Here is a 12,116-nt window from a genome sequence, read left to right on the forward strand (position 1 = left end):
CACAAGGATGCATCTTGGTCTTTTCAATGTGATGCTTAAGAGGATGGCGGGGGGGGAACCCACCCGGTCACAGGGAGAACGTCCTAACTCGTAGTCAGGATCGAAGGACTGTCTCTGATGCTGCAAAGGCAGCAACTCCACCTCTGCCCCGCACCCATGGAGCTGGAATGCCATCTCGTGTCACACGGGGAGACTCGGCGTAGCACAAGACAGAACCTCCAGTTGGTTACTAGATAAAACTAGTGAACAACTCACAGATACGATTGGGCTATTACTCTGATATTAGTAGCAGGAGAGCTGCCAGAATCTAGCACTGCAGGAAGTGGTCATCGTGCACAAGTACTCACGGAAAGAAAATCATATCTGACAACGTTTCACTGTGTTGTAATCAGAAAATCAGATAAGGGGAAACCAGTGGGTGTGTAGTATTTGGTTTTTCAGTAGGTATTAAATTGGGCGCAACATAAGCAGTCGTAAATAAAAATGAAAGTAAAGAACATGGGATACTAATATTAACAGATGGAAATCCAATTGCAGGGGGAAAAAATAGGCTATGTTTAAATTGGAAGGTTGAGCATTGAAGGGATTGCTGCGACTCTAGCAGCTCACATCAATATCAAACGACTTGGGAGAAGGAGATCAAGTACAATATATCCAAGTTTGCTGATGATACAAACATGAATGGTATTTTTAACTACTACAGTATGGGGCGGGCCCTCATGAGACAGACTGGTTAAGTTAAAGGGCAAGGATATTGACATCTGGGACATAATATGGAACAACGAGGCAGAATATTTCATAGCTTGTAAACAGTTGAAAATCAAAGATGTTCAGAGCAACCTGAATGTCGTGCACATCATTCAACAAATGTCTGGGGCCCATATCTGAGGAAGGATGTGCTGCTGTTGAAGAGGGTCCAGGGCAGGTTTGCGGTTGCGGTTGGGCGTTTGAAGGCACTGGGCCTGTGTACACTAGAGTTTAGAAAGTTGAGGGGGAACCTCAATTAAACTTACCAAATAGTGAAAGATCTGGATAGAGTGGATGTGGAGAGGATATTTCCACTAGTGGGAGAGTCTAGGGACCTGAGGTCATAGTCTCAGAATAAAAGATGAGAACTATTTCTTTAGTCAGAGGGTGGTGAATCTGTGGAATTCATTGCCACAGAGGGCAGTGGAGGCTGTCAATAGATATTTTTCCGGCAGAGATTGATTAGTAAGGGTGTCAGGGGTTATGGGGCGAAGGCAGGAGAATGGGTTTGAGGGGGAAAGATAGATCAGGCATGATTTGAACGACTGAGTAGCCTTCATGGGCCGAATGGCCTAATACTGCTCCTGGAACTCATGAAAGTTAGCATGCTGGTGAGCAGTCAAATAGGAAGATAAACAGTACATTGCAGGAGGATTTGAACACAAGAATGAAGAGGGCTCTGTTGAGATCCCAGCTGGAATAATGCAGTACAGGTCGGGATACCCTACCCAAGGAAGGACAGAAATGCAATAGAGGGAATGCAACAACTCTGATCCCCAGGATTGGAAGGTTGTCTAGTAAGAGATTAAACAGCCTGAACCCACACTCAAGGAATTTAGAAGAATTACGTGTAATCTCTTAAAATGCACAAAATTCATGGCTTGGTTACAAAGCACAAGGCAAACGCCTTGGCACGTGTTGGGCAAACGCGATTAGACGGAATTGACACACACCATCTAGGTTGTTGGCTGTATTGAGGACGTGCAGCATTTGTTCACACCACTGTGTGAAGCCATCTTGAGTTTTGTTCATTCCCTGGAACAGCTTCAGTAACTTCTCCTCATCTTCCGTTTTCTTCTTGCTCGGTCTGGTGGTAATTCCGTACGTGTCGCTGCACAAAAGATTAAAAAAAATATATATATATATATTTGAAGTTGAGAAGATAGTGCGGTCAGTCGGTGTGTGGATTAACAAACAAAAAAGCTGTTCTCAAGTAAACTTTTCAATGAGAGCAGAGTTACATACTATTGAAATGTTGAAAAATTAAAGATATGGTCTTTCATTGATTGATTACAAGTATAGTATGGTGCAACACAATTCTGGATTTAAACCGATTCACGGACAGGGTGATGGGTGTGGTGAGAAATGAAGCAGGTATATCAACATGTAATAGAAACATAGAAACATTAGGTGCAGGAGTAGGCCATTCGGCCCTTCGAGCCTGCACCGCCATTCAATATGATCATGGCTGATCATCCAACTCAGTATCCCGTACCTGCCTTCACTCCATACCCCCTGATCCCCTTAGCCACAAGGGCCACATCTAACTCCCTCTTAAATATAGCCAATGAACTGGCCTCGACTACCCTCTGTGGCAGAGAGTTCCAGATATTCACCACTCTCTGTGTGAAAAAAGTTCTTCTCATCTCGGTTTTAAAGGATTTCCCCCTTATCCTTAAGCTGTGACCCCTTGTCCTGGACTTCCCCAACATCAGGAACAATCTTCCTGCATCTTGCCTGTCCCACCCCTTAAGAATTTTGTAAGCTTCTATAAGATCCCCTCTCAATCTTCTAAATTCTAGAGAGTATAAACCAAGTCTATCCAGTCTTTCTTCATAAGACAGTCCTGACATCCCAGGAATCAGTCTTGTGAACCTTCTCTGCACCCCTCTATGGCAATAATGGTCCCTTTTCCCCCTTCTTTATTATTCTTTGTTTTTGTCCTCTTATTCCTTTTTAGGCTTTTACTTATTCACTCCTGGACTGCACTATTTGTTAGTTTAGGGGTTCTCACAATCACTATTTCTTTCACTTTCTCTCTTTCTCGCTCTTGTTCTATTTCTTTTTTGTTAAATTAAAAATGGAAGATGTACAATAAATGTACATCGTCATATGCCACGGTTTATATTACTGTACACTGCTTCTAATAAAAATATTTATTAAAAAAAAAAATGTTGAGCTGAAAAATATTCTTTGCAGCTTGAGCTACTTTGTGAAATCAATTTACAGGTAGCACCTACATGCTACAATAATAATAATAATAATAATCTTTCTTTATATAGCACTTTTCAACAAAACCAGTATTTGAACCAAAGTGCTTTACAGAGATTGATTAAATTAATTGAACAGATCAAATGTCAATAAATCCATACAAAACAAAAAAGAGAAAAAAGAAAAAAGACACAGAACAGTACACTATAGAAATCAACATGAAACGTCCCCCCACAGCAGAATTCACTGTGAGGGAAGGCACTAAAAATATCCAGTTCTCCCCCTCATGCTCCATACAAGGGATAACTTCTCTTTCTGGCTCGCCAATGAAAAGCAAAACACTGCAGATCATAGATTAATACAGGAGGATGTTAAATTATGAGGCATAGATAGATGGAAACTTGTAAATAAAATACTAGAGGATATAGCTTTAAATTGAGAGGGGCGAAGTGTCAAGGAGATATGAAGGGCAATTTTTCTTTTTTTTTTCTTTACAGAGGGTGGAGTGCTTAGAAGATGCTGCCAGAGTTGGTGGTTGAGGCAGATATGATGGTGGCGTTTCAGATTCAGATTCAGATTCAATTTTAATTGTCATTGTCATTGTCAGTGTACAGTACAGAGACAACGAAATGCATTTAGCATCTCCCTTGAAGAGCGACATAGCAAACGATTTGAATAAAAAATAATAAGTGTCCGGGGGGGCAGTCACCGAGGTACGTTGTTGAGTAGAGTGACAGCCGCCGGAAAGAAGCTGTTCCTCGACCTGCTGGTTCGGCAACGGCAATTTAAGAGGCTTTTGGATAGACAAAGGACAGGCAGGGAATGGAGGGATATGGAATATGCACACGTAGATGAGATTCTTGGCATTATGTTTGGCACAGACATGGTGGGTCGAAGAGCCTGTCCTTGTGTTCCAGGCCCCATCACTCTGCGATGGTTCTGAGAAGTTGCGTTTGGATTCCGCCACAACCAGGGTTAATTGAAATTAGAGAAATCAATATTCCTACCACTGGGTTGCAAGATGTACAAGCAAAATAAGAGGGGTTGTTCCTCCAATCTGCGTTGGGCCTCTCTGTTGACAGTGGAGGAGGCCCAGAACTGTCTTTGAAGTGTGGGAGGAAACTGGAGCACCCGGAGAAAACCTACGCAAGTCACAGGGAGAACACACAAAACTCTGTACAGGCAGCACCCATAGTCAGGATCGAACCCGGGTCTCTGGCGCTGTGGCAGCAACTCTATCGCTGTGCCGAAAGATGGTGGTTTATAAAAAAAATAAACTCAGCCGGTCAGTGTGTTTTTCCAACACTGTGTCTTCTTATTTGATAGATAGATAGATAGATAGATAGATAGATAGCCTTTTATTGTCATTCAGACCGAAGTCTGAACGAAATTGCAGCAGTCATACATATAATACAATACAATAAAACAACAATAAACATATATTAACATCCACCACAGTGAGTCCACCCAACATCTCCTCACTGTGATGGAGGCAAAAGTCTTAGGTCTGCAGTCTCTTCCCTCCTCTTCTCCCTCTGCGCTGAGGCGATACTTTTATTTTGAGTCTTTATTGCAGATTTCAACAGTGTGCTTCACAGGCAACCACACGTTTCAAGTTTCTCTTTCACACTCTGACTTAAACCACAACTTGCACAGAGGACAGACATGGAAGAGTCTGGGAGATCAGAGGCACAAACCTTAACGAAGGACTGCTCCTGCTGTTCTTCAACCCTGCGTTCCTGATCACTGGGCCTGTGCTCTTCACGGCATCGTCCCCCCACAGGCTTAAGTTGGAGCTCTTCGTTTCGTGCACGCTCCACATGTTGTTCATATCAGACCCCCACTGGCCAGGCAGTCCCCACACTGAGGAGTTGTTGATAGGTATACCGGAATGCTAACCGCAGGCAGAGAGAGAAGAAAAAACAGAGCAAGCTTTCAGAAACATATAAAAACAAGGTAACATAACTTAGCCATTATTCATAAGATCGTAAGACCATCTGGTCAATGCCTTGGCTCAACCCTGTAGACAATAGCAACTTCATATTTCTTATAGAAACTTACAACATTCTTAAGGGGTTGGACTGGCAAGATTGTTCCCGATGTTGGGGGAAGTCCAGAACCAGGGGTCACACAGTTTAAGGATAAGGGGGAAATCTTTTAGGACCGAGATGAGAAAAACATTTTTCACGCAGAGAGTGGTGAATCTCTGGAATTCTCTGCCACAGAAGGTAGTTGAGGCCACACAGTTCATTGGCTATATTTAAGAGGGAGTTAGATGTGGCCCTTGTGGCTAAACGGGATCAGGGGGTATGGAGAGAAGGCAGGTACAAGATATCGAGTTGGATGATCAGCCATGATCATATTGAATGGCGGTGCAGGCTCAAAGGGCCGAATGGCCCACTCCTGCACCTATTTTCTATGTTTCTAGTCAGAAGAGGTGAAATTCTGAAAAGACCAGGCATAGAATTTCAACCATGAGGCACAACAAGGGATAAGTTACTGTTTTTTATTTTAAAACGAGATGCAGCATGGAAAGAGGATCTTTGGTCAACCTTGCTCACATCGACCATCGACTACACTAGTTCTACACTATCCCACTTTCCCCACCCACTTAGGGCAATTTACAGTACCCAATTAACCTACAAAACTGTGCGTCTTTGGGATGTGGGGGGATACCCAAGCGGCCACAGGGAAAACATGCAAACTCCACAGAGACAGCAGCAGAGGTCAGAATCAAACCCCAGTCACTGGCACTGTGTGTGAGGCAGCGGCTGTGCCAGCTGCACCACTGTGCCTCTCATTCAGCAAGAAAGCGACAAAGAAGAAGAAATGGATTTGGGGTTGTGTGCTTGTTTGGCAGAGTCTTTGCTGTCCATTCGTATCCGTTATTCTTTAAGATTTGCTTACAACGGGGATGCAAGCAAGTGTAATAAGCATGGTGCTTAGGTTATAGGGTGAACCATTGTTGCACATAGTCCAAATCTCAACATGGCAGCTGAGGAATTGAAACAAAAATGAAATGATACCTTGTGGAATGGTAATGGATTGTTGCAAAAACCCATCTGGTTCACTAATATTCTTCACAGCAATCTAACTGGCATCTCATCGGCCTGTGCAGTTCACAATCAACAATGTATACCAACCAGCATTGCCAATGACGTACACATCTCACAAAAGAATAAGAACTGCCGGCATTACGGCAGCCATAATTAATGTCAGCTACTTGGGTCAAGTTGACATCACTGGGATGGGAGCGGTTAATGGAGAGGTTATGACAAACCTTTTTTATGACTTGTGTTTAAGAAGGAACTGTGCAGATGCTGGAGAATCGAAGGTTACACAAAAAAGCTGGAGAAACTCAGCGGGTGCAGCAGCATCTATGGAGCGAAGGAAATAGGCAACGTTTCGGGCCAAAACCCTTCTTCAGACTGATCGGGGGCGGGGGTGGGCGGGGAAGGGTTTCGGCCCGAAACGTTGCCCCTCAGATTCCTCTTATATCTTTCCCCTCTCAACTTAAATATATGTCCACAAAAAAGCTGGAGAAACTCAGCGGGTGCAGCAGCATCTATGGAGCGAACACACACACCTATTTCCTTTGCTCCATAGTTGCTATGCTGCTGCACCCGCTGAGTTTCTCCAGCTTTTTTGTGTAACCTTTTTTATGACTTCATGTTTTTAGGGGTTTTGGCTGGAAGCAGTTTCCAAAGAAAAATTACTTCTGCCGGAAAATGCAGCCGCAACCACTGCTGATTTTTTGTGTGTGCGTGCGTTCGTGCGTGCGTGAAGGGAAAGTTTAGATTAGTTTAGTTTAGAGATACAATGCGAAATCATGCCCTTCAGCTCACCGAGTCCGTGCCGAACATGCCTGCATGTTAACACTATTCCACACACACGGGACAATTTACAATCATACCAAGCCAATTAACCTACAAACCTGTACGTCTTTGGAGTGTGGGAGGATAATGGAAATCCCGGAGAAAACCCACGCAGGTCACGGGGAGAACAAATAAACTCTGTACAGACAGCGCCCGTAGTCAGGATCAAACCCGGGTCTCTGGCACTGTTAAGGGCCTGTCCCACTTGGGCCATCATTTACGCGACAGGCCGGCAGTGACTAACGCGCACGTCATCGTGCGTCCGCACAGCCGTCTGGAGCGCGTGACGTCATTTGAAGATATACACAAAATGCTAGAGTAACTCAGCGGGACCGGCAGCATCTCTGGAGAGAAGGAACGGTGATGTTTCTGGTCGAGACCCTTCTTCAGGCCCAAGACCCTGGCTCAACGCCACTGATATACAAATCTATCTACTGAAATATCTTGGTTCTGTGCTACTGTGAGAGTCAATTTGGCAGGAGTCATGATGGAATTACATTTGGGCAAGCTAAATGGAGCATAAATTACATGAAATGGTTTACATAAAGATAGTTTAGATTTATTTTAAATTAATGACAGATACATTACATATAGCCACTCTGCATTGGAAAAATCAAATTGGACTCTTTGCAGCAAGTAGGAAACTTTACGATACGTCTTGCACAAACTCATTGTGCTAATTTCAAACAAATAAACGTTTCTAATCAATTCAGGGGCGTGAATTATATGAAATAGGGGTTTACAAGTTGCGTCAAATTTATGTTTAGTTGCTGGCAGATGAATGAAATAAAACTACGCTGTATTGGAAACACCAGACTGTTTGCAGCCAGCATAAGAATTTTTTATACAAATGTCATTAGTTTATCTAATTTTATAACCTAATAGGTGTTCCAATCAATTCTGGAGCATCAATTACTTAAAATAAAGTGGTTTACAACAAATTATTTCAGAGGTATATTTAGTCACTAGATGCAGGTACATGGATAAGAAAAGTTTTGAGAGTTACAGCCAAAGACAGGGGTCACACACAGTTTCAGAATAAGGGTTTGGACATTTAGGACTGAGATGAGGAAAAACGTTTTCACCCAGAGAGTTGTGAATCTGTGGAATTCTCTGCCACATAAGGCAGTGGAGGCCAATTCACTGGATGTATTCAAGAGAAAGTTAGATTTAGCTCTTAAGGCTAACGAAATCAAGGAATATGGGGAGAAAGCAGGAACGGGGTACTGATTTTGGATGATCAGCCATGATCATATTGAATGGCGGTGCTGTCTCGAAGGGCCGAATGGCCTACTCCTGCACCTATTTTCTATGTTTATGTTTCTAAATAGGTTTAGCATAAATGGGGCATCTTGATAAGTTGGGCCGAAGGGCCAGTTTATGTGTGGTTTGGGCGGCATGGTGGCGCAGCGGTAAAGTTGCTGCCTCAGCGCCAGAGATCCAGGTTCGATCCTGACTAACGGAGCTGTCATACGGAGTTGGTAAGTTCTCCCTGAGACTGCGTGGGTTTTCTCCAGGTGCTCCGGATTCCTCCCACACTCTAAAGACAAGTCAAGTCAAGTTTATTCGTCACATACACATACGAGATGTGCAGTGAAATGAAAAGCGGCAATGCTCGCGAACTTTGTGCAAAAAGACAAACAAATGAGACGTACAGGTTATTTAACTTTGGCAAAATTGTACATTTCCCCCAGCGTGTAGGATGGTGCCAGCATGCCGGTCGCTGGGTCGGCGTGGACTCAGAAGGCTGCAAGGCCTGTTTCCGCGCTGCATCTCTAAAGTTTGACTCGGAAGAATACTCACAGCCCGTGCCTGCGCCCTTTGCTGCTGCTGTTTCTGCAGTTCCTGCTGCACCTCCAGTAGTGACTTTACAGACATAGACTGTTTGGGGATGCTGTTCCAGCCAGGTGACTTCTGCTGATGCTGCTGGAGTGCCTTCATTATCTCCTGCTGCTGACGACACTGCTGGGGCAAATAACATTCACTTTTACCCAATTAAAAACTGTGCTTTACCACTCATTCTTCCACGAGTACACCCGTGATGTCCGTCAATACTCACTAATTTCCAGATGCATTTGAGCAGAACCAAAGTGGCCTTTTGCTTTTTTTTTTTGTCAACAGCTGTGGGCATGAATCTCCCCCATACCCAGAGTGCAGCAATTCCACTGAGCAAGTCTTCCATGCAAGGGGGGGGGGGGGGGGGGGGGGGGTGAGGGGGCTGCGGGAAGCTCCTCCTGGACACGATGGGCGAATGTGGCCAACGGATCGCTAGCCGGTCAAGGCTACAACGGGCCATTGTGGCCAGCTGCAGCTGAGACTTTGGAAACGTGGCCAAACTGGCCATTTTTTTGGCCACTCTTGCATATGATTTCAGTGAGCAGTTTCTATGTATTCTGTACTTAACCGGGGACTGTGCTCGTGTCTGGCAATAATCGATCACTGATCAGTATGCAAGAGAGAATTTCACTGTACCTTGAGATACATGCGATAATAAAGAACCATTGAATCATTAATAATAATAATAATAATAATACATTTTGTCATTGTAAATACATACAACGTAATTTCAGGCGCACTGCCCGAGCGGAGCTCCAACGTATCAGATAAATAATAACGAATATCGAATTGCTATCTTACCCGAGTACTTGCATTTTTTACTTTTATGAATCAGTTACCAGGGCCCCGACTCACTCTGCAAATCAGATCTCTCTGCTATCTTTCAGCGCTTAGAAAATAGGTCTTACTTTCCTTACTTCATTTCATAAGAATGCTGCAGCAGGCCTTCATACTTCATGCTCATAGACAATGTGATTGTCAGTAACTATGAATCCAGAATGCGGTGTGCCACATGTACACACTTTCTAGGCGCATGCGATTGAGGCATGGGACACAAGGGCTTCTGAAACCTCACATTATACTGAAAGAGCATGTGAAGAGCTGCGCGAGCCAAACTTAGTACATAATATAGCCACTGATTCTTTGCAGCTGGTTCCGACACATCCCAAGAGTGTTTCTTTCATTCCTTTACCATTTTGCCAGGTAAACAGAATTTTTGGTTGGAATTTAAAAGCAAAGAGGCGTCTGACAGAAAGGCAGGGATCGTCCTTTTTAATAGTAAGAGCTTCCCTGGATTCTGAAGCAGGCACGGAGATTCACCTTGCCAGTGTGACTTGGATTCACCTAGCCAGGATAGCAACTATAGAGACAGACTTGAGCTCAGCATTTTGGCAGGACGGAGGTAGATTCAAGTCATCTATGTCTCTGACACTAGCTACCCTGCACTGAGAGCAACATGAAGGGAATGCATGAAGACATGTTGAGGAATGACAAGAATTGTCATGGGATTTTCTGCCAACATTTCTCGGCTCACAAGTTACAACCTCCAAGACGAAATATCAAGGTGGGAATGTACTGACAAGGCAATAATCTTTTTCTTACCCACTAAACATTTTATAAAAAAAGATGTTCTTGTCCAACCTACCTCCTCCCTGCGCTGTCGTTCCCGTTCCTCCTCTAGCTTCTGAAGAGGTGGTACCGAGTTGGACTGCTGCCCCCATGTAGTGGAAGAAGGGATCTGGTGAAGGGGAAACAGTTTAGCATTGTTATGTAACTTCCAGCAATCACAACCATCCATCTCAAGCGTCCTATGCTTAGCAATGTTACAAAAGTTTGAGATTTAAAAAATCAAGTCTGTAATTTATCCCATCAGATAAAGCATAAAAATAAGTTTAATTTGACACCTAATTCACTTTCATATCTCAAGTATTTAAAAAGTTACGGCCATTTTCATACTCGGAAATTAGCATCTTGTTCCCTATTGATTTTCTATGGACATAACAAAAAAGCTGTGATCGTGGACAGTCAAAAGGCCATAACCTTCTTAAAAATTAAGAGAACTGAATGAAATTTTCAGTTATCGTAGATTGAACCATTCTGAAACAAATATAAAATAATCTTACTTGGATGACCTGAAATTAAAACATATAATTAGTTAGTTACCCAAGTGTAGCTAATTTCAAACTTCAATTACTAGATCTAAACATCTATCCATTTCTTAATAAATGATTAACATTTTTAAATAGCCCAAGTGTCCAAATAATATTCATAAATAATTCACAATAAAACACGATTTTTAAATCTCATTTACATCAATTTATAGTCCAAATGGAAGGAATTTAGTGCTCAATTGCTGTAAATTAAAGTCCATTTTAAATCAGCTTTCCAGTGGGTTCCTGTGAACGCGCTGGTTTAGATTGTTCACATTGCGGTGGATTTGTGCCCTCAAATGCCCAGAAAAATACTGCGGGATATAAAGAGCCCAAAATTAGCTACTCGCAACATTAAACTTTGTATAAAGGGATCTTAAGAAGCCCTTTTTAATGTAAAAATAAGCTACATATCTTCTGTATACAGCTCCATGCGGCCCTGTGGTTGCATGAAGTCGCGGGTTTAGAGAGTGATTTTTAAACTATTATAACTATTATACAAGGCCATAAAAACTAATAATACCTTTTGCGACGGGGTCTTTCAGCGATTTTTCGTTAATGATTTACTAGGCTGAACATCTTCGATTGGAACAGCCTAGTGAAAATTGCGTTTTAAACCTGCCCCCCTCTAAACGGCGCCAAAATCGCACACACGGGCTGGGACAGATTTTAAGCGACGCTTCAGGTACGCTTTGCAACATACCTACTATGCTGGTGTTTATGTCCCACATAAATCATTCTCTCCTACTTCCCCTTCCACCACCAGACATCTCTCACCCTCAACTACCAACACTCATATACATTTTTTATTTGCATTTATCATCAACTAATTGTGAACCACCAGAGTTCCAAAGCCTCAGGGAGGAGATATTGAGACTGTGGGGAGAAGAAAATGACTCGGGTTGCATGGATTCGATGGGTGGAATGCCTACTTTGTATGGTACATCTATCTTTAACTCAATGCCCAAGCATTTTCCTGGTCTCAGATACAATGTTATTTACTTTAGCGTCATCAAAACATTAATACACAGGGAAAAGTGGAGGTCCCAGTAAAGATTCCCAGCTAACATCGCTAGTCACGTCTGCCAGTCAAACACCATCTCTCTCACCAATTACTGACTCGTATCCTGGAGCTTTGCAACTCTCAGGCGAGTTAGCAGGAAGGAGAGCAGGCTGGTGAAGGTGGGGGGAGGGAGGGGTCGCCTGAAAAACCTCGAGCTGGATCGACCGTCAGCGATGAACCCGTGAGCTGGATCGACCGTCAGCGCGCACACGCACACACACACACACCGCAAAG

General features: G+C 43.3%; 1 protein-coding gene across 1 annotated transcript in view; it reads right to left on the minus strand.

The window, feature by feature from the left end:
- The window catches only part of LOC129695146 (GRB10-interacting GYF protein 2-like), a 126,408-nt gene that overhangs the window by 16,746 nt on the left and 97,546 nt on the right, over positions 1-12,116 (minus strand). The window contains exons 25-28 of the mRNA XM_055631912.1: positions 10,315-10,407; positions 8,637-8,798; positions 4,656-4,852; positions 1,701-1,858 (exon numbers count right to left, since the gene is read on the minus strand). Of these exons, the coding sequence (XP_055487887.1) occupies positions 1,701-1,858; positions 4,656-4,852; positions 8,637-8,798; positions 10,315-10,407 (610 nt within the window). The remainder of the gene's footprint in view (positions 1-1,700; positions 1,859-4,655; positions 4,853-8,636; positions 8,799-10,314; positions 10,408-12,116) is intronic.

This window comes from Leucoraja erinacea, unplaced genomic scaffold, assembly GCF_028641065.1.
Source record: "Leucoraja erinacea ecotype New England unplaced genomic scaffold, Leri_hhj_1 Leri_95S, whole genome shotgun sequence".
Classification (NCBI taxonomy): Eukaryota; Metazoa; Chordata; class Chondrichthyes; order Rajiformes; family Rajidae; genus Leucoraja; species Leucoraja erinaceus.